This window comes from Podarcis pityusensis (genome assembly GCF_964106645.2).
Source record: "Podarcis pityusensis genome assembly, chromosome: 12".
NCBI classification, from domain to species: Eukaryota; Metazoa; Chordata; class Lepidosauria; order Squamata; family Lacertidae; genus Podarcis; species Podarcis pityusensis.
Genome location: NC_138037.1, coordinates 4,207,069 through 4,230,283, shown reverse-complemented (window position 1 = coordinate 4,230,283; position 23,215 = coordinate 4,207,069). Strand labels below are relative to the sequence as shown.

The 23,215-nt window shown below is 45.7% G+C and overlaps 1 protein-coding gene across 1 annotated transcript; it reads right to left on the bottom strand.

The window, feature by feature from the left end:
* Positions 1 to 3,627: 3,627 nt before the first annotated feature.
* Positions 3,628 to 8,096, bottom strand: LOC308459147 (cathelicidin-related peptide Oh-Cath-like). Its single transcript, XM_080974318.1, has 4 exons — positions 7,808 to 8,096; positions 6,488 to 6,595; positions 5,381 to 5,464; positions 3,628 to 3,989 (listed from the first exon to the last, which is right to left on the bottom strand). Exons 1-4 carry the CDS (start codon positions 7,991 to 7,993, stop codon positions 3,855 to 3,857), a joined length of 513 nt encoding a protein of 170 aa, XP_080830444.1. The 5' UTR covers positions 7,994 to 8,096; the 3' UTR covers positions 3,628 to 3,854.
* Positions 8,097 to 23,215: the final 15,119 nt, after the last annotated feature.

Below are 23,215 nucleotides of genomic sequence, written 5' to 3'. Positions count from 1 at the left end.
TTTGGGTTTCGTTGGTGTCTTGTAACGCTGCCTCGGTACCTGCAACCGAGCAGCAGAAAGGTTCAATTTTTACATTTTAATGTGGTCTCGGGTGGCAGATGCGATGATGTTTTGCCACAAATTGCCCATAAATTGCTTTGAGTGACGATTACAACTCGGTTTGCAGGCTCCATCAGAGGTTATCTGCAATAGTCAGTCATGGAAACCTTCAATAAAAATGAATAGTAATAATAAAACACCTTTTGCAACTGTTGTGTTGTTGTTTAGTCGTTTAGTCGTGTCCGCCTCTTCGTGGCCCCCTGGACCAGAGCACGCCAGGCACTCCTGTCTTCTACTGCCTCCCGCAGTTTGGTCAAACTCATGCTGGTAGCTTCGAGAACACTGTCCAACCATCTTGTCCTCTGTCGTCTCCTTCTCCTTGTGCCCTCCATCTTTCCCAGCATCAGGGTCTTCTCCAGGGATTCTTCTCTTCTCATGAGGTGGCCAAAGTCTTGGAGCCTCAGCTTCAGGATCTGTCCTTCCAGTGAGCACTCCGGGCTGATTTCCTTCAGAATGGAGAGGTTTGATCTTCTTGCAGTCCGTGGGACTCTCAAGAGTCTCCTCCAGCACCAGAATTCAAAAGCATCCATTCTTTGGCGATCAGCCTTCTTTATGGTCCAGCTCTCACTTCCATACATCACAACTGGGAAAACCATAGCTTTAACTATACGAACCTTTTGCAACTGTTGTTGTTGTTTAGTTGTTTAGTCGTGTCCGACTCTTCATGACCCCAACTACCTTGTGGCGAACCAACACCAAACCCATTGCCAGGATTAGTTAATAGTTAATCCAAGGGTTATGTGGTTTGCTTAGTCGAAATAAGAAATAATACCATTGCCCTATGTGTCAATAATGATCCAAGACTGGGTCTGGCAACAAGCCAACATTTCATTGACCTGCTCAATGGCAAAATGTAAACTCAGCCGTCCCACAGATACTTGCCACAAAGGACTTTATCATCAGAGCAATTAAAAAATATTCAGTTATATCTGACATTGCTTAGGTGACAAATGTTTTTAGAGCTTGTGAAGCAATATCCTACAACCAGACGGTTGGTGTTCTTGCTGTGAAGAGTTTTGTAAGTACTGTACTATAAATACTTTAACAAATTCCACATGACTAGGGAGGCAGAGTAAAATTGGTCTGGATTCCTCCGGCGCACTGGTTATAAAATGAGCAAGTCCGCGGTTAAAATGCACACGGTCGACGGGACCCAAAGACCTATGGCAAAAAAAATTCCACATGACAATAAAATGCTGGGTTGAGCCCAAGAAAGATGTTAAATTATTTTTGTATGCCACAACGGCCGCCCAAATATTACTTGCTAGAAATTGGAAAACACAAGAACTACCAACAGTGGAAGATTGGCAGGTGAAGATGATGGACTTTTCGGAGCTAGCTGACCTGACCGGAAGAATCCGTGACCAGAAAGAAGAGTAGTTCCAAGAGGACTGGAGGAAATTCAAGGACTATTTGAATAAATATTGTAATATAAAAAATTAGAAACTACTTGAAAGAAACAAGTAGGCCTAGGATTAAATTAAGTTATAATTAAATAAATGGGATTTAGAATGTTAAGAAAAGTGAATAAGATGGACTATAATTGGAAATTGTTTTAGTTTAATAATGATATTGGACAGCTGTTACTTTTAATTACAAGGAAACTCAGAAGGGAGGGACTTGAGGAAGTCAACCAAGATGTTTAAAAGCTTGGATTTGTGAAGAATTAAGTTAGTTGTTATTGTTTATATGTTTATTGTCCCTTCTTTTTTCTTTTTTCTGTTTCTTATTTTTTCTTTTTCTGTTTTTGTGTATCATCTTGCTTTGTGGTTTGTGTTATCACGGTGGAAAATCTAATAAAAAAATTATTTAAAAAAATAATAATAAAATGTTGGGTTGCCACTCCAACTAAATTTGGACACGCCTGGAATACAGTGTCCAGTTCTGGGTATCACAATTTAAGAAGGATATTGACAAGATGGAAGGTGGGCAGAGGAGGGAGACCAAGATGATCAAGGGTCTGGAAACTGAGCCTGATGAGGAACGGTTGAAGGAGTAGGTTTAGCCTGGATAAGAGGAAACTGAGAGGAGATATGAGAGCCATCTTCAAATATCTTTTTGAATTTTTTTATTTTCAATGCAAAATTACAACAAAAATTACAAACATTGAATCCAAAAAACCCCCCAGTACAAACAGTCCCAAAAAAACCACACAAAAAAGAACACACAAAAACACACATCTACAAATAAAACGATATCATCATTCTAATCTAGTCATTACATACATATTCACATATTGACTTCCTTCCTTTGTTCTAAGACCTCGAAATTTTTACTCTTTCTAAGTTATTGTGTCTAATGTAGATTACCTCTATCTTTACACTTTTTGCACCATTTTCCTCTTTCTTTAACCCTGCAAAGCATCATTCGTTACATACCGCTATGCTTACTCCAGAACAATGTTTTTTCATATACTCTTTAGCACATCCCCATTCTTTCAATAAATTTTGGTCCGATTGTCCCCTTATGAACGCTGTGAGTCTTGCCAGATTTATATATTCATAAAATTTAATTTGCCATTCTTTCATTGATGGATTTTTTCTCCCTTTCCAATTTTTTGCTATGAGTATCCTGGCAGCTGTTGTCTCATAGAGAAATACTTTCCTTTGATTGTCAGGAATGTCATTTGTGATTATACCTAAAAGGAATGCCTCCGGTTTTCTACTAAAAGATGTTTTAAACATCTTTTTGATTTCTTCATATATTTCATTCCGAAATTGTTTAATAGGTCATCTTCAAATACCGTATTTTTTGCTCTATAAGACTCACTTTTTCCCTCCTAAAAAGTAAGGGGAAATGTGTGTGCGTCTTATGGGGCGAATGCCGGCTGCGCAGCTATCCCAGAAGCCAGAACAGCAAGAGGGATCGCTGCTTTCACTGCGCAGCGATCCCTCTTGCTGTTCTGGCTTCTGAGATTCAGAATATTTTTTTTCTTGTTTTGCTCCTCCAAAAACTAGGTGCGTCTTATGGTCTGGTGCGTCTTATACAGCGAAAAATACGGTATCTTAAGGGATGTCACATGGAAGAGGGGACAAGCTTGTTTTCTCCTGTTCCGGAGGGTAGGACTCGAACCCATGGCTTCAAATTACAAGGAAGGAGATTCCGACTCAACGCCAGGAAGAACTTTCTGATAGTAAGAACAGTTCAATAGTGGAACGGACTTCCTCAGGAGGTTGTGGATTTCCCCCAATGTTTCAGCTTACAAGGGCTGAAAAAGGGCTGTGTCTGTGAAATTCTGGACATATTGCAACTCTATTTTTAAGCAGAGGTTGGATGGCCATCTACCATGGATGTTTTAGCTGAGATTCCTCCATTCCAAGGAGGCTGGACTAGATCATAGCTGTCAACTTTTCCCTTTTCTTGGGAGGAATCCTATTCGGAATAAGGGAATTTCCCTTAAAAAAAGCGAAACGTTGACAGCTATGGACTAGATGACTTCCAACTCTACGATTCTATGATATATATATTCTTTTTTGCAAAAGACAGGCCTGCTCTCGTGAAAATGAGTAGTGAAGAGGAACAGGAGGGTTCAAACATCGCAATAATTTATTCTGAACATATTACAGGCAGGCGGGAAATCGAAGGCAGGATCTAAAAGGCCTGTTCAGCGTTCAGCAGAAGAAACTGCTTTGCAGGCAAGCGGCCGGATCCTGCCTTGCGTCATTCCTAAAGCGGGAAAGTCTTTGTCAGGCTCTGTTAAAATACCCGCAGCAACGATGGCGTCTTCTGCCTTGGGCGGCAACATCCCCATCTTCTCATGCAATCCGTCCATGGTGTCGCCCACCTCCCGCGTGGGCAATCCCAGAGAAACTTCCCGGCCGATGCTTCCTAAACTTCTTCTTGACTTTCTTTACTAAATTACGAATCACACCCCTCCTGGCACGAATCCGCTAGAGGGAAAAGAGAAGCAGAGTTAGTACAGTGGTACTTTGGTATATATTATAAATTATTATTATTGGTCCAGAGATCTTCATTGGATCCCAGTACGTTTCCGAGCGCAATTCAAAGTGTTGGTGCTGACCTTTAAAGCCCTAAATGGCGTCGGCCCAGTATATCTGAAGGAGCGTCTCCACCCCCATCATCCAGCCCAGTCACTGAGGTCCAGCTCCGAGGGCCTTCTGCAGGTTCCCTCCCTGCAAGAAGTGAGGTTACAGGGAACCAGGCAGAGGGCCTTTTCGGTGGTGGTGCCCGCCCTGTGGAATGCCCTTCCATCAGATGTCAAGGAAATAAGCAGCTATCTTATCTTTAAAAGATATCTGAAGGCAGCCCTGTTTAGGGAAGTTTTTAATATTTAATGCTGTATTGTTTTTAACACTCGATTGGAAGCCGTCCAGAGTGGCTGGGGAAACTCAGCCAGATGGGCGGGGTATAAATAATAAATTATTATTATTATTATTATTATTATTATTATTGGTTCTCGAAGAGGGACGTGGGTAGCGCTGTTGGTTAAACCACAGAGCCTAGGACTTGCCAATCAGAAGGTTGGCGGTTCGAATCCCCGCGACGGCGTGAGCTCCCATTGCTCGGTCCCTGCTCCTGCCAACCTAGCAGTTCGAAAGCACGTCAAAGTGCAAGTAGATAAATAGGTACCAGAGCCTGGAGAATATTCCAAAATCAAAGTGGCCATTTTGACCTTAGTTACGCATGCCAACGCCACCAACCTCTCTTCCTCTGCTTCAAGTGTACTGGGTGGGTTTCTCTGCTGAGAAAATCTTATTTATGTGGCACGTGGAGGATCCGCAAAGAGCGCCCTGGGAGACGGCGCTCTCGTCCCTGCTGTGAAACAAGCCTTGTCCATCTCTGCCACACTGCAAGACAGGTTTCACTAACCTGAGGCCTGCCAGAGGTTGGACTACAACTCCCATCATGCAGTGACTGGCGCTGATGGGAGTTGTAGTCTAAAAATATATGGGAGACAGGTTGGCAAAGAAGGCTTTCCCAGTATTGTGCTTCCTATTGACATCCATGCATAATCCTTCTAGAACTCTAGCCCAGTGGTTGCCATTAATTTGATTCTGAATTTATTTTAGAATGTATTTCAATTAATTGATTGTGATTTTATGTAAAGTGTGTTACTTTTAATGTTGTTAGCTGCTCTGAGCCCAGCTTCGGCTGGGGAGGGCGGGATATAAATATAAATTATTATTATTATTATTATTATTATTATTATTATACAGATCTAAGGCTTTTCATCCATGCGCTAAATTTACGGTTTCGCACCTCTGGACACTTAGGAGAGAAAATCAACCCCACATTTCATTCACTCCTGAGGTAAACTTGCCTCCTTCTGACCCACGGGGTCACAATTGAGCTGGACAGGAGTCTGCAGCTGGATGGAGAATGTCCCGGAACACTCCTTCACCACCTGAGGAAATTCAATAAATTCAATTAATAATAATAATAATAGGACAACAAACCGATTGGTTCAAAATTGGGAAAGGAGTACAACAAGGCTGTATATTGTCTCCCTGCTTATTTAACTTATATGCAGAATTCATCATGCGAAAGGCTGGGCTGGATGAATCCCAAGCTGGAATTAAGATTGCTGGAAGAAATATCAACAACCTCAGATATGCAGATGACACAACCTTGATGGCAGAAAGTGAGGAGGAATTAAAGAACCTTTTAATGAGGGTGAAAGAGGAGAGTGCAAAATATGGTCTGAAGCTCAACATAAAAAAAACAACGAAGATCATGGCCACTGGTCCCATCACCTCCTGGCAAATAGAAGGGGAAGAAATGGAGGCAGGGAGAAATTTTACTTTCTTGAGCTCCATGATCACTGCAGATGGTGACAGCAGTCACGAAATTAAAAGACGCCTGCTCCTTGGGAGAAAAGCAATGACAAACCTAGACAGCATCTTAAAAAGCAGAGACATCACCTTGCCAACAAAGGTCCGTATAGTTCAAGCTATGATTTTCCCAGTAGTGATGTATGGAAGTGAGAGCTGGACCATAAAGAAGGCTGATCGCCGAAGAATGGATGCTTTTGAATTCTGGTGCTGGAGGAGACTCTTGAGAGTCCCATGGACTGCAAGAAGATCAAACCTCTCCATTCTGAAGGAAATCAGCCCTGAGTGCTCACTGGAAGGACAGATCCTGAAGCTGAGGCTCCAAGACTTTGGCCACCCCATGAGAAGAGAAGACTCCCTGGAAAAGACCCTGATGTTGGGAAAGATGGAGGGCAGAAGAAGAAGGGGACGACAGAGGACGAGATTGTTGGACAGTGTTCTCAAAGCTACCAGCATGAGTTTGACCAAACTGGGAGGCAGTGGAAGACAGGAGTGCCTGGCGTGCTCTAGTCCAGGGGTCATGAAGAGTCGGACACGACTAAACGACTAAACAACAAACAACAACAGCTATAGGGGAAATACGTGGGGCTGCTTACCCCATCTTCCTTGAAGTCACAGTTGGCCGCAGTCAGCAGCTCAGCAGCTGAGCACGTTGTCTCTTTCACAGTAAATTCCAGATCCTGAGGCTCTTCGCTCCGGGGGTCCTAAGAAGAAGGCGGACATTCCCAGGGAGATAACCATGAATTCTGGGAACAGCTCCATCTTTCCAGTCCCCAGTGGGGATTAATTTCTGAGCATCACAGCTGGCTGCTCTGCCCAACAGCTCTTTGAAGCTCTTTTTAATTTTGGAGCTGAACCGGTGCCAAGTGGAACAGCTCCGCTTTAGAACCACTGTGAGAATTGGCTTCCAATCAAACTTAGACAAATGCCTTGCATTTTATTAATTGTTTGCATCGAGGCAGCTCAATGCAAAGGACATGCCAATTTTGAATCACGACAGCCCAACCCAGAAATTTAAAGTGCTGGTGTGTTTTTAGTTTATGGCAGATTTTTCCCCCAAAAAGAAAAAATAAATAATTGTTTTAAATGTTTTGAGGAATTGATCTTGCTGTTTTATTCTTTCTATAAACAGCACTGAGGTTTTCCACAGTCGGGCAGTATATAAATTTTACGAAATGAAATAGAACAACGTTAGGTTGTATGCTATACAGAATTTGTGTGATTTCATGCCAGAGACGTACCTACCCGGGGGGAGGGTTTGCTAGTTGGTTTTTGGGGGTCTTTGACCTGGGTGAAATAAAGCCTAGTATTGGTCCTGTTTGATGCTATTAAAATCATACACAGACACAGAAACATATACATGAGCACTGGCGAACATCGCAATAATCCAGTGTAGGATATACCAGAGGGAGGCGGGTGGCGCTGTGGGTTAAACCACAGAGCCTAGGGCTTGCCGATCAGAAGGTCAGCGGTTCGAATCCCCGCGACAGGGTGAGCTCCCGTTGCTCGGTCCCTGCTCCTGCCCACCTAGCAGTTCGAAAGCACGTCAAAGTGCAAGTAGATAAACAGGTGCAAGTAGATAAACAGGTACCGCTCCGGCGGGAAGGTAAACGGTGTTCCCGTGCGCTGCTCTGGTTCGCCAGAAGCGGCTTAGTCATGCTGGCCACATGACCCGGAAGCTGTACGCCGGCTCCCTCAGCCAATAAAGCGAGATGAGCTCCACAACCCCAGAGTCAGCCACGACTGGACCCTTTACGTTTTTAGAATATACCAGAGTATAGTTAATGGGCCCATTTTACAGAAGAAAACCAAGGCAGGGCGGCACCGGTTGGCCCCAAGTCACATAAGGTCCCAAGTCAAGCGCTGTTCAGCGGACAGTGCTCTGCACGGTACAGCGGATCCGGCCGCTCACTTACCCAGTCTGGCTGTGGCTTAGCTTCCAGGAGCCGGAAGGCAAAAGCCACCTCTGCATTTTGGCTGTAGAGTTCAGCGGTTAAGGAAACGGCTTCCTCGTAGCTGAGCTCCACTCGCTCTGGGGCCAGAGCAACGGCGGCTGCAGAAAAGCCAAGGACAAACAAGATTCTCCAAAGGCAGCTCATCATCTTGAGTGCAGATTGGCTGCAGCAAGATCTCAGATCTCTTATCTGGTCCCCAAAGAAGGTCCTTTTTAAATGCTGCTTAAATGCTGAGGTTCTCTGGGTAGGGAGTGGGTTTCATAAGTCCCTGGGAAAGCCCTCGAAGGGACTTTCCCAACAGACACCCACCCCTGGTCATTTCACAAGACATGCGTGCCAGTCAAGGCGTCACCGAGCCAGCAGAGCATCTTCGGAAGGAATTTCCCAATTTTCTCTTTCCTCTCCCAAAAAGGAAATTGCAATAGTCCAGATTTTTTTTTGTGGGGGGATATTTCTGCAACTTCAAAGGTGAAGCAATGCATTCCTTCCTGTCTAATGATCCCCACTGATAATTGTTCCTATTTCTTTTAGCTGCAGAACATAAAGAACACCAGCTATGGGCCTTATTTTTTAAAATTTATTTTAAAAAATCCACACAAACACTCAGTTGTGGAGCCGGCAAAACTGCACAATGTTCCCCAGCCACAAAGCACTCAGGCGTAAGGAAGCAGCAGCAATAGCAGCAACAATTCAAGAGAATTTATGGGGGGGGGGTGTTTCAAGTTAAACCCCCAGACCATGCCCCAAACCAACACCATTCAATTTTATAAATATCCCCATAAAACCCACCACAGTTTTGCTACATTGAGTCTTGTTCAAGGTACATAGTATTTGCCTTCCCCTGTAGCAGAAAACCTTCAGAAATTCATATAAAATCAATCCAGTGTTGGATTTACGCCACTCCAATGTTCTCTTCAGAGGGACGCGGGTGGCGCTGTGGGTAAAAGCCTCAGTGCCTAGGGCTTGCCGATCAAAAGGTCGGTGGTTCGAATCCCCGCGGCGGGGTGCGCTCCCGTTGCTCGGTCCCAGCGCCTGCCAACCTAGCAGTTCGAAAGCACCCCCGGGTGCAAGTAGATAAATAGGGACTGCTTACTAGCGGGAAGGTAAACAGCGTTTCCGTGTGCTGCGCTGGCTCGCCAGATGCAGTTTGTCACACTGGCCACGTGACCTGGAAGTGTCTCCGGACAGCGCTGGCCCCCGGCCTCTTGAGTGAGATGGGCGCACAACCCTAGAGTCTGTCAAGACTGGCCTGTACGGGCAGGGGTACCTTTACCTTTACTTTTAATGTTCTCTTCAGGAAGGAAATGGCTATCAAGCGTGGAGCTTGGGACAGCCATATTCCCAAAAGCATGAGCCCACGTACTCAGCAGCCCCTCTGCCTAGGTGATAATCTCTGGCCACAATCCAACTCAATGGTGTAACGCTGGAAAATGTTGATCACTTCTCCTACTTGGGCAGTTGTCTTTCCACGAGGGCCAACATTGATGCCGAAATCCAGCATCACCTGAGCTCTGCGAGTGTGGCTTTCTGCCAACTGAAGTGCAGAGGGTTTGAGGAACATTAGCAGGGAAACCAAAATGCTTGTTGACAAAGCTATTGTACTACCAACCTTGCTGTATGCTTGTGAAACATGGACCACTTATAAACGCCATCTCCAACTCCTCAAAAAATTCCATCAATTGTGTCTCTGAAAATTTTTACACATCACTTGGGAAGACAGGTGAACTAATATCAGTGTACTGGATGAAGCAAAGATCACCAGTATTGAAGCAATGATTCTTCAACATCAACTTTGTTGGACTGGTCATGTTGTGCGGATGCCTGATGATCGTCTTCCAAAGCAACTACTCTATTCCGAACTTTAAATTGGAAAGTGTAATGCTGGTGGTCAACAAAAGAGGTATAAAGACTGTCTCAAGGCAAATATTAAAAAATGTAGTATAAACACCGACAGCTGGGAAACACTGGCCTGCAAGAGCTCCAATTGGAGAACAGCTTTTCCCAAAGGTGTTATGGGCTTTGAAGACACTTGAACTCAGGACGCAAGGGAGAAACGTGCTAAGAGGAAGACACGCTTGGCAAATCCACACAGTGATCAACTCCCGCCAGGAAACCAATGTCCCCAGTGTGGAAGGACACATGGATCCAGAATTGGTCTCCACAGTCACTTACGGACTCACTGTTAAGACCGTGTTTATGGAAGACAATCTTATTTGGCCATGAGGGATCGCCAAAGAAGAAGAAGAAAAATCCCTAAAGCATGAGCCCACGTACTCAGCAGCCCCTCTGCCTAGGTCAGGCATGTCCAAAGTCTGTTTCGGGGGCTTAATCTGGTCCGCTGGTTGGTTTAATCTGGCCTCTGTGGCAGTTTAGTTTCTGGGGTAAAATCCTAAAAAAACCCTCAACAACAACAACTTCAATCCTAAAAGAAGCTCAATAACTTTGGGGTAAAATCATAAAAAAACCCTCAACAACTTCAATCCTAAAAAAGGTCAACAACTTCACCCCCACAGCCCTTCATTTCATCAAATCTGGCCCTCTTTGAAAAAAGTTTGGACACCACTGGCCTAGATGATAATCTCTGGCATCCTGACACCTGGGTGCTAGAAAGGTAGCCATTCTGGAGACAATATGTACTGTATTTTTCACTCCATAAGACGCACTTTTCCCCTCCTAAAAAGTAAGGGGAAATATGTGTGCGTCTTATGGAGAGAATGCAAGCGGGAGGTTCTGCTCAGCACTCCCTTTAAAGAGTTGCATGGAGCGTGTGTGCAGCTCTTGGGGGCTTTTCCCCGAGGAGGGAGAAGGGCAGCCCGTCAGTCCCTTCTCCCTCCTTGGGGAAAAGCCCCCAAGAGCCACACACACACTCCGCGTGGCTCTTTAAAGGGAGCACAGCTCTTGGAGCTTTTCCAGGAGGTGGCGGAAGGGACTGACGGGCTGCCCTTCTCCCTCTTCGGGGAAAAGCCTGTAAGTGCCGCACACACGCTCCACGTGGCTCGTGAAAGGGAGCTCTGAGCAGAACCTGGGATGCAGACAGGCTCTGCTCAGCGCTCCCTTTAAAGAATATTTTCCCCCTTGCTTTCCCCCTCTAAAAACTAGGTGCATCTTATGGTCAGGTGTGTCTTACGGAGCGAAAAATACGGTATATTGATATTCAATCTTGCAAATCAGACTCTTAAGCTTAAGCCAAGAAAGAGTATTTGCTATAAGATTGAATATTAATATACATATCAAGACTTTGAGATTAGAGCACTGATGAAGCCCGGAAAACCACCTTGAGAGTGTGCTACCTGCAAGCCCCAGTAAAAGGGCCCCATTGGGGACAAACAGCAGCCTCTTGATTACTTGGACTGCCAGGGTGAAACTGGTGCCAAACGCCGGCACCCTGTCGTCTACAACTTCATTGTCTACAATGTCTAAACATCTATCTACAACTCCACTAGCTGGACCATAAAGAAGGCTGGTCGCCGAAGAATGGATGCTTTTGAATTCTGGTGCTGGAGGAGACTCTTGAGAGTCCCATGGACTGCAAGAAGATCAAATCTCTCCATTCTTAAGGAAATCAGCCCTGAGTGCTCACTGGAAGGACAGACCCTGAAGCTGAGGCTCCAAGACTTTGGCCACCTCAGGAGAAGAGAAGACTCCCTGGAAAAGACCCTGATGCTGGGAAAGATGGAGGACACAAGGAGAAGGGGACGACAGAGGACGAGATGGTTGGACAGTGTTCTCGAAGCTACCAGCATGAGTTTGACCAAACTGTGGGAGGCGGTGGAAGACAAGGAGGGCCTGGCGTGCTCTGGCCCATGGGATCACGAAGAGTCGGAAACGACTAAATGACTAAACAACAACAACACAACTCCACTAGCATCTCCCGGTATTGTGAATAACACCAAACTCACCTTTTGTTGGTATCTTCATGAACTTATCTAAAGGACTGAGTTAAGCATTTGAAAAATCTATTGAAACCAGAAATTATAAATTCATTTTAGGCTGGGTAGTTCGCAAGTCTCTGTGGCTTTGTTTAATGTTTTATATTTTTCTCAGAAGGTTGATAAAGTATGCATAATTATTGTTCTGTGTATATTAATCGCCAACGTGTTGCATGAGTCGCACAACTTCCATCAGCAGCACAGGTTGCATTTTTCTAGAATTCTGGAGACAATAGCAAACCCAGCTCAAGACAAGAGTGTGATTAAATTGGCTGGGAAACAGGAACAGTAACAAGTTGGCTGGGAAACAGGAACCTTGTATTACTTAATGGGTGTGAGGTGGAGGTCAAGAGAGGGACAGGGGCAAATCTGATACTCAGGTATCTGTCAGAAAACCCCTCCCAATTTGTGACATGGTTATGATGTATGTGTGATGTTTTACTCAGGGTGTTATGGGTAGTTTAAAGGTAAAGGTAAAGGGACCCCTGGCCATTAGGTCCAGTCGTGGCCGACTCTGGGGTTGCGGCGCTCATCTTGCTTTATTGGCCGAGGGAGCCGGCATACAGCTTCTGGGTCATGTGGCCAGCATGACCAAGCCGCTTCTGGCAAACCAGAGCAGCGCACGGAAACGCCGTTTACCTTTCTGCCGGAGTGGTACCTATGTATCTACTTGCACTTTGACGTGCTTTCAAGCTGCTAGGTTGGCAGGAGCAGGGACTGAGCAACAGGAGCTCACCCTGTCGCAGGGATTCGAACCACCGACCTTCTGATCGGCAAGTCCTAGGGTCTGTGGTTTAACCCACAGTGCCACCCGTGTCCCCATGGGTAGTTTAGGAAACTTATAAAAAGGGGAGCCATTCTTTGTTCGGGGCCTCTTCCTGCTTCTTCCATGTTGTGGATGAAGATTAAGTCTACTGGCTGCTGTTTGGCTCCTGTATTCTTGGCTGGCGTTTTTGTTTGGCAATCCCAGTGAGCCCAAGGATTTTCCTATAATACCCCCAAACACCTTTAGCTTAATGGGGCACAATATTCGAGCAGAAAGTGACCTTGGAGGTTAGCTATTGGACACCCCCACACCCCCACATCAAAATGCAGGACCGGGAACATAGAACCACTTTGCAACTACAAATCTGGTGTGACGCTCAGGTCACAAATCCAAAAGTTTATTTTAGCATTCTTTACAGCTTTGCAACGGATCCTGGGCCAAGGGGTGGGGTGGAGACCACTCAGATCTCAGTGCCCAACTTTTGTTATCGTAATTAACTAATTAACTAATTAATTAATTAATAACTTGATTGATTGTTAAATTTCTTGCTCAAGGCAACTCAAAGCAACTTGCAACCAGTTCTTTGCCTCAGTCTGGCCAGACCTTTGGAAGTGCAAAGTTCCAAAAAACCCCAAACTAAGATCATGGCCACTGGGCCCATCATCTCCTGGCAAACAGAAGGGGAAGAAATGGAGGCAGTGAAAGATTTTAGTTTCTGGGGCTCCATGATCACTGCAGATGGTGACAGCAGCCACAAAATTAAAAGACGCCTGCTTCTTGGGAGAAAAGCAATGACAAACCTAGACAGCATCTTAAAAAGCAGAGACATCACCTTGCCAACAAAAGTCCGTACAGTTAAAGCTATGGTTTTTCTAGTAGTGATGTATGGAAGTGAGAGCTGGACCATCAAGAAGGCTGATCGCCGAAGAATGGATGCTTTTGAATTATGGTGCTGGAGGAGACTCTTGAGAGTCCCATGGACTGCAAGAAGATCAAACCTCTCCATTCTGAAGGAAATCAGCCCTGAGTGCTCACTGGAAGGACAGATCCTGAAGCTGAGGCTCCAATACTTTGGCCACCTCATGAGAAGAGAAGACTCCCTGGAAAAGACCCTGATGTTGGGAAAGATGGAGGGCACAAGCTACCAGCATGAGTTTTACCAAACTGCGGGAGGCAGTGGAAGACAGGAGTGCCTGGCGTGCTCTGGTCCAGGGGGTCACGACGAGCTGGACACGACTAAACAACAACAACAATAGGAATTCTAAGGTCTTATATATATAAAATAAATGTTCGTAAATGTACCAGGCATACATATACATAAATAAATATAGAAACCACATGTCTGAAAACAGTACAGGAAAACAGTCCTAAAGCCATTTTGACTCTTTCAGTGACCTCAAATATTCCGCTGCACTTTGGATGGAAATGGGAAAAGCTTCCCCATTGTCTCTGAGCTCACAAATCCTGCCTTAAGGGCACATTTGGGTATGAATAGGGTGAGCCTGTGACCTGGTCTCAGGAATTAAGTATTTATCATCACAAAAGAATGGCCAGGCTATCCAGGTAATCCATGGTTCAGCAAACTAAGGCCCAGGGGCTGGATCCGGCCCAATTTTTAGGGGGGGGGGAATTATCCAAGCTTCAGATATATTCTTGCAACCATGAGGTTGCAAAACTGTTACGTTGGTCACATCTTTTAAATCACAATAAAAAGAAAACATTTAAACTTCCTTCAGCACACCTTTAGATTATTTTTACAAGGAAGATCAAACTAGATAGCAGACAAATAGTAGAATGCTAATTGGAGCCCAAATAATAATAGTTAAAAAAAAACAAAATATTGTGTAAAGAAGCAAGCAAGTATTACATGAGTCATTGGGAAATTGTCAGTTTGGATTCCTCTCAAAACTGGAAGAAATAAGAGGAACTGAAATTAATAGATGCGTAATAACTTAGTGACCTCTTCTCCACATTTCCACATCTATTTGCACTTTTAAAAAAGTTCTCCCCTTGCCACTGCCACAAGTGTGGCAGAGCTGGAACGATATCTGATAACTGGATGACATTAATGTTATTTACTTGGACTTTGTCATTTCAACCCAAGTGCAACTATTTCATATTTTTCATCTTATAACCACAACCCTGAGGTGAAGAGTCTCATGCTCTATGGACTGAGATATAATAATAATAATAATAATAATAATAATAATAATAATAATAGATTTATTTATACCCCACCCTCCTCAGCCAGAGCCGGGCTCAGGGTAGCCAACACCAGTAAAATTACAGTGAAAACATAATAGGGGGGGAAAAACCAATTTAAAATATAGGTTAAAATGCAATTCAAAATGCAGCCTCATTTATTGCTCCTGTTCAGAGTCATTTTTCAACAATGCAGAAACATTGACTGACCGAACCCAAAGGGTGCTCATCAATGGTTCCTCTTCATCCTGGAGAAGAGTGACTAGTGGGGTGCCACAGGGTTCTGTCTTGGGCCCGGTCTTATTCAACATCTTTATCAACGACTTGGATGATGGACTCAAGGGCATCCTGATCAAATTTGCAGATGACACCAAACTGGGAGGGGTGGCTAACACCCCAGAGGACAGGATCACACTTCAAAACGACCTTGACAGATTAGAGAACTGGGCCAAAACAAACAAGATGAATTTTAACAGGGAGAAATGTAAAGTATTGCACTTGGGCAAAAAAAATGAGAGGCACAAATACAAGATGGGTGACACTTGGCTTGAGAGCAGTACATGTGAAAAGGATCTAGGAGTCTTGGTTGAACACAAACTTGACATGAGCCAACAGTGTGACGCGGCAGCTAAAAAAGCCAATGCAATTCTGGGCTGCATCAATAGGAGTATAGCATCTAGATCAAGGGAAGTAATAGTGCCACTGTATTCTGCTCTGGTCAGACCTCACCTGGAGTACTGTGTCCAGTTCTGGGCACCACAATTCAAGAAGGACACTGACAAACTGGAACGTGTCCAGAGGAGGGCAACTAAAATGGTCAAAGGCCTGGAAACGATGCCTTATGAGGAACGGCTAAGGGAGCTGGGCATGTTTAGCCTGGAGAAGAGGAGGTTAAGGGGTGATATGATAGCCATGTTCAAATATATAAAAGGATGTCACATAGAGGAGGGAGAAAGGTTGTTTTCTGCTGCTCCAGAGAAGCGGACACGGAGCAATGGATCCAAACTAAAAGAAAGAAGATTCCACCTAAACATTAGGAAGAACTTCCTGACAGTAAGAGCTGTTCGACAGTGGAATTTGCTGCCAAGGAGTGTGGTGGAGTCTCCTTCTTTGGAGGTCTTTAAGCAGAGGCTTGACAACCATATGTCAGGAGTGCTCTGATGGTGTTTCCTGCTTGGCAGGGGGTTGGACTCGATGGCCCTTGTGGTCTCTTCCAACTCTATGATTCTATGATTCTATAAGAAAAGGTGGGATCATGGATTCATAGAGTTGAAAGGGACCTCTAGGGTCATCTAGTCCAACCCCCTGCAATGCAGGAATCTCAAACGAAAGCATCCCTGACAGATGGCCATCCAGCCTCTGCGTAACAACCTTCAAGGAAGGAGAGTTCACAACCTCCCATGGGAGACCGTTCCACCAGCAAACAGCTCTTACTTTCAGAAAGTTTCCCCCTTATGTTCAGATGGAATTCCCTTTCTTGTAACTGGGAGCCATTGCACTTTGAGAGCATACTGGCAAGGATGATGATTTATTTATTATTTATAACCCACCCATCTGGCTGGGTTTCCCCAGCCACTCTGGCCAGTTCCCAACAGAATATTAAAAACACGATAAAACACCCAACATTAAAAACTGTTGGGAAAAAGCACCAAGGCAAAAGCCAGCTCCAGATGGCTGGAATGCAAAACAGGATGTTTTGGTTTGCAGATGTACTGTTGGAGAAAAGGTGGAGCCTATTCTCTGTACTGAGCACCGGATGTTAGCTCAGTGTGTCATATGACCTGTGCTGGAAGTACAGGGGATGAGTTGTGACTCTTCTGATGGAGTCTGAAGGGAACAGTCACATTTCTATGTACTGTTGAGTGACAGGAATAAAACATGTAGAAAGGACTCCTGTCTGTCTTTCTTCCCCTCCCTGGGAAGGAATGCAGGGAGGGAGGAAGGAGGAGGGTGTGTCCTGCTCACGTTCGAGGAGGATCGCCGGGTTTGTTTACCTAGCCTGCCGGAGGTCGCAGACGGACGGTAAAACAGTATCTCGCTCAATTGCCTCGGGGGAGGCCAGGTACCTCTGCCTGTGGGCTGATGATACTGACAGTATGGCAGCCTTCGGATGGTTGCGATTCATCGGACATCTGCATGAGAGGCTGGTGGATTGTCCCCCTCTGCTCCAAGGGAGAAGAAAAGCGTCTGAGAATAGCCAGAGGCTCAACAGACAGCTGGTGGAAAGAAGAGGTGTTTTCCAAGCAACGGAGCTCAAGGTATGCTGCATTTCGGGCTAAAAGTGTGAACGCAGGAAGATTAATTCCCTGGTTCACGGAGCTGCGTTTCAAAGAAAACAAAAGCTCCGGGAGAAGAGGCCTGCATTCCACAAATTCTTGTGGTTGATAAGAAGTCCTATTGAAATGCATTGTTGCTAGGTAACGGAAAGTTGGAACGTTACTGGCAAAGGGGCTGGACTGTGATTATGAAGCTTGAGAAAAGCGAAACAAAACCAGAGAGTGTTTTGGCTACAAATTTGAGTGCCCTTGGAAGGGACTTTTCAATAGCAGCCTGAGTTTAGCTGCCAGGTGCAAAAAGCGTAAACAACTTGCAGTTTTGCCTGCGTGAGAAAGAAAAAAACAACTGTTGGATTTTACAGCTTGTTTGAAAGTGAGAGAGGCTTGGATTCAAAATGGATGCCAAGAAGGGGGGGAGACTTGCCTAACTCATCTCCCCTGACCAGAGACAGTTATTCATCAGGGTCTGGATGGATAACTACCCCAGGAGGGGTGAGCCAAGATGATGCTGGCCAAGTTCCTAAGAGCTCATCGAAAGCTGAGGAAAGCTTTGACCCCAGAGGGGAGAGTGCAGGAACTGTGGCTGTTGGAACCGTTGGTGTTCCTGAACAAGGTGCAATGGGTGTTGCTGACAGGGGGAGGGAAGAACAGAGTTCAAATCTCCCCACTGATGATGCTACTGGGAAGCATGGAGTAGCATTGAGTGCTGTCCGATGCTACAATTGTGGACAGACTGGGCATCTACAGCGAAACTGTAAGAAGCCGCGCCAGTCAAGAGGAGCAAAGAGCAGCTCTACGAAGCCTGAGGCGTCAGGCAAAAGCCGTTCCAAGTGCCAGGTGAAACCTGCAAAGGCTATGATGGCGAAAGGAACCACGCCAGATGTTGGGAACGCATTCATAATCGACACGGGCGCCACGGTTCATATATGCCCGCACAGAGGACTATTTTCGACGTTGAGGAAGCAAAGCTTCACTGTGAAACAGCCCAACGGTCAGGAGTTGGAAGCGACTGGAATTGGGACTGTGTATCTTGAGAGTCTGAACTTGACTATAAGTGATGTTTACCTGGTTCCAGAACTGAGATTTAATCTGCTGAGCGTGTCGCAGATTGCAAAGAAAGGACTGAAACTGTCCTATGATGCTAAAAGCTGCAAGATCTACAAAGATGGAGAACTGTTTCTTACTGCCAAAGAGAAAGATGGACTGTATTTGTTGACTTTTGATCAAAGTGATTACATGAAATGTAATTCTTCTGTTTCTAACGAAATCTCTCTTGCAGGTGTGACCAGTGTGAGCACCAGGAAGGTGACGAAGGTCAACAGAGCATTTCAGCGGGTGTATGCTGATGTGATTGGTCCTCTAGAACCATCTAGAGGCAGTGCAAAGTATTACCTTTTGTGTGTGGATTGTTTCACTAATTATTCTTGGGTTTATATGATGGAGAAACCGCAAGAAACTTTAGAAAAGTTTCAGGAGTTTTGTGACAAGGTTAAAAATATGCATGATGCTAACATTGATTGTCTTTTCACAGATGAGAAGCAAATTTTTCTGTTACAGAAGTTTCAGAAGTTCCTGGATGGAAAAGGGATAGACCACAAAGTGGCTGTTTCGACCGAAGCGTGGAACAGGGGGGTCTGTGTGAGAGTGAACAAAGAATTGCAAAAGGGGATGAATGCGCAATTGCTGAGTTCACATTTGCCACATGAATATTGGGCCGAATCGCTAGTGTCCTATCTTCATGTGTGGTTGAGAAAGGTCTCAACAGAGTTGGGATGTTCTCCTTTTGAGAAGCTGTTCAATAGAAAACCTTCTGTTGCCTATTTTAAGGTTTTCGGGTCTCATGTGAGAACAGAAGCTCCAGGTGGAGTAAAGAATGCCAGAGGCATTTTTGTGGGTTATGAAAAGGGTCTCTACAGAGTAATTTTGTCTGAATCTGGTCAGGTGATTCTCACAAAGTTCCTAGAGAGTGCTCCAAAGCAAGAGCGGATAGTACAGACATTTCCCACAGGAAACGATTCAGATGATGATGATGATTTTTCTGATGTCACAGATTACAGTGGTACTGACGATGACAGTGATAGCTCAGAGAGTTCAGTTGTAACAGTCATTGAGAGAAAATCTCACACAATGGATAGACCTTCACAGATGAAGGAAGAACCACTGATTGCTACTGGTTCTCAACAGAGTCCAAAGGTTGAACCAGTGAGCACAGAGGATCAGAACCTCATACGCAGGTCTGAGAGAGTTACAAAGGGTGTACCACCAAAGAGGTACTCAAAAGAGTTTGCTAACTTAGCTGTTGCATGTGTTGCTATTGTTAACAACTCAAAGCAGGTTGAAGCAGTGTCTAAGTCAGAGACAAAGACACAACAGAGAGTAGCTAGCCAAGGTAATGCAGAAGCACTCATTCCTTGGAAGCCAGACAACCAGAGAGGTACACTGGTGAAACCAGTGGTGGGGAGTTCCAAGGGTGGAACTGAAACAACAGGGGACTGTTATATGTATAACAACTGTTTGTTCTCTTCTCTGGATAATGTTTTGCCAATTGATGCTTTTGGGGGAGGATGTTGGGAAAAAGCACCAAGGCAAAAGCCAGCTCCAGATGGCTGGAATGCAAAACAGGATGTTTTGGTTTGCAGATGTACTGTTGGAGAAAAGGTGGAGCCTATTCTCTGTACTGAGCACCGGATGTTAGCTCAGTGTGTCATATGACCTGTGCTGGAAGTACAGGGGATGAGTTGTGACTCTTCTGATGGAGTCTGAAGGGAACAGTCACATTTCTATGTACTGTTGAGTGACAGGAATAAAACATGTAGAAAGGACTCCTGTCTGTCTTTCTTCCCCTCCCTGGGAAGGAATGCAGGGAGGGAGGAAGGAGGAGGGTGTGTCCTGCTCACGTTCGAGGAGGATCGCCGGGTTTGTTTACCTAGCCTGCCGGAGGTCGCAGACGGACGGTAAAACAGTATCTCGCTCAATTGCCTCGGGGGAGGCCAACCCCCTGCAATGCAGGAATCTCAAACGAAAGCATCCCTGACAGATGGCCATCCAGCCTCTGCGTAACAACCTTCAAGGAAGGAGAGTTCACAACCTCCCATGGGAGACCGTTCCACCAGCAAACAGCTCTTACTTTCAGAAAGTTTCCCCCTTATGTTCAGATGGAATTCCCTTTCTTGTAACTGGGAGCCATTGCACTTTGAGAGCATACTGGCAAGGATGATGATTTATTTATTATTTATAACCCACCCATCTGGCTGGGTTTCCCCAGCCACTCTGGCCAGTTCCCAACAGAATATTAAAAACACGATAAAACACCCAACATTAAAAACTTCCCTAAACAGGGCTGCATTCAGATATCTTCTAAAAATCAGATAGTTTCCGCCCTCCCTTCCCCACAGGTGGGCGGGGTTTGCAACACTGAGCTGGGCTCACCTGGGCTGATGGAACCCACCTGCTTGGGCTGGCCTTTGACCCACCCTCGGCCAGGGAGGACAATGGACGGCCGGCCAGGGGTGGGGTCAGCGGCATAGCGTGGGTTGTCAGCACCCGGGGCAAGGCAAGTAATTTGCGCCCCCTAACCCGGGGCAAGGCAAGTAATTTGCGCCCCCTAACCCCGGGCAAGGCAAGTAATTTGCGCCCCCTAACCCCTAACCTGCCGCCGCTGCCAGCTTCTTCTTGCTGCTGCCTGGGCTGGTCTGGTGTGGTTCTCTCCCGCGCTCAGCGCTGCGCTGGGCGGCCGCTGCACTGTCCCTCCCCCAGATAGTCCCTCGCTCTCTCTCCGCACCGGGGCAGAGAGCTGCGAGTGCGAGCGCTCCCCCCCCAGATGTTGCGCCCGGTGCGGCCGGCCCCCCCTGCACCCCCCATGCTACGCCACTGGGTGGGGTTAAGGCCACAGAAAAGAGGCCTCTTTTGGTTTTCTTCCTTCCAGGACCACCCACCCACCCTCCCTCTAATTAATAATTTCTTGCCACTATAATTTCATCCTAGGTCAGCGATCTTCAGGTTAATGATTCTTTTCCTTACAGGCTAATATTTTGCATTCCAGGTGAAATATACTCAGAGTCGCAAAGTGATTTCATGCTCATAGTGGTGAGGAGGAATGAATGCCAGTCCCCTCAAAGTATCTGCTTTATATACATTATTTACACAATGGGCTGCACATGATTGGCTAATTCTGGAATTCTACTGTAAGCCAATCAGGTTGTGGATTCACTTATATCTGGAGCATGATTGGGTGGTTCCTGCCCACCAATCATACTGCTGCATTGTTCTAGGACCAATCAGACTGCTGCATTCTGAATCCTATTGTTCTAGGACCAATCAGACTGCTGCAATTTGGATCCTATTGTTCTAGGACCAATCAGACTGCTGCAATTTGGATCCTATTGTTCTAGGACCAATCAGACTGCTGCAGTTTAGATCCTATTCAACTCAGTACATAACACCAGGTTAGCGGACGCTGCTGCGGTCTTAAAGTTGATTGCTGTATTCGGAACTGGGAAGGAATTTCCCCTGCATTGGCAGGTATCGCCTTCCCCGTAGCATTTCGTCACACCTTTGGCGGTTTTAGGCCTTGGCAAGGTATCCTTTAGTCTAACATCAAGTCGGGGGGAGATGCATCCATCCTCCCTCCCCATGTGGCGGTGCTTGCAGGGCCCGTTAAAGGGCAAAAACCGGGCGCCCCTGGCCCTAGAGCGGCGGCCTGTAGGTCAAACTCCCGGGACGAGATCGGTGGAAGGGCAGGCTGTGTAAGTTTGCGCTTTGCGGTCCCCTCTCACTGGACCTCATCTGCCTGCATATCCTCAGCCAGGCTGCCTGAGAGGGTTGCCTGCCAAGGCCTGTGCTGAGTTTCCCACGTCTGAAGCTCAGTAAAGCTGTGACCAATTTGAACCCATACTCTGGTCTCTTGTCTCATCATTTGGGGAAAGGGGTGGGCACCACAGACAGGGTTTAGCGAGTCTGCCCGCTAAGGAATAATAATACCGTATGTTTTGCTCTCTAAGACTCACTTTTTCCCTCCTAAAAAGTGAGGGGAAATGTGTGTGCGTCTTATGGAGCGAATGCAGGCTGCGCAGCTATCCCAGAAGCCAGAACAGCAAGAGGGATTGCTGCTTTCACTGCACAGCGATCCCTCTTGCTGTTCTAGCTTCTGAGATTCAGAATAATTTTTTCTTGTTTTCCACCTCCAAAAACTAGGTGCGTCTTGTGGTCTGGTGCGTCTTATAGAGCAAAAAATACGGTTAGTAACTAGTAACTAAGGAATAATAATAATACAGTGGTGCTTCGGTTTACAAACTTAATCCATTCCTGAAGTCCATTCTTAAACCAAAACCGTTCTTAAACTGAGGCGCACTTTCCCTAATGACGCCTCCCACTGCCGGTGCCCTTCCACGGTTCGGCTTCCGTTCTTAGACCGAGGTGAAGTTCGCAAACCGGGACACTACTTCTGGTTTTGCAGAGTTCGTAAACCAAATTGTTCATAAACAGGACTGTTCTTAAACCGAGGTACCACTGTAATTATTATTATTATTATTATTATTATTATGACTTTTAGAAGACATCTGAAGGCAGCCCTGTTTAGGGAAGCTTTTAATGTTTGATGAATTTTAATATTTTGTTGGATGCCGCCCAGATGGGCGGAGTATAAATAATAAAATTATTACCCTGTCCATCCGGCTGTGTTTCCCCAGCCACTCTGGGCAGCTCCCAACAGATTAAAAACAGAATAAAGCATCAAATATTAAAAACTTCCCTAAACAGGGCTGCCTTCAGATGTCTTCTAAAAGTCAGATAGTTGTTTGTTTCCTTGACATCTGGTGGGAGGGCGTTCCACAGGGCAGGTGCCACCACCGAGAAGGCCCTCTGCCTGGTTCCCTGTAGCTTCACTTTTCGCAGGGAGGTAACTGCCAGAAGGTTCTCGGAGCTGGACCCCAGTGTCCGGGCAGAATGATTGGGGTGGAGACACTTTCTTCCCTAGTTAACCCCAGAGAACAACTTTCAGTAGAAAGTAGAGACAGGTCTTGGAAAAGCACAACATGTTTCAAGGGCTTATAGAACAACCTTTGGACAATCTGGCAGGGTTTGGAAACTGGTCTCCCCGCCCTGTTGGCTCACAACGCTGGCTCTGATTCTGATGTTTGGAGAATATAATCTCTGGACTGTAGACTTTTCCTCGTCTGGCGATAGGAGCCTCTAGCTG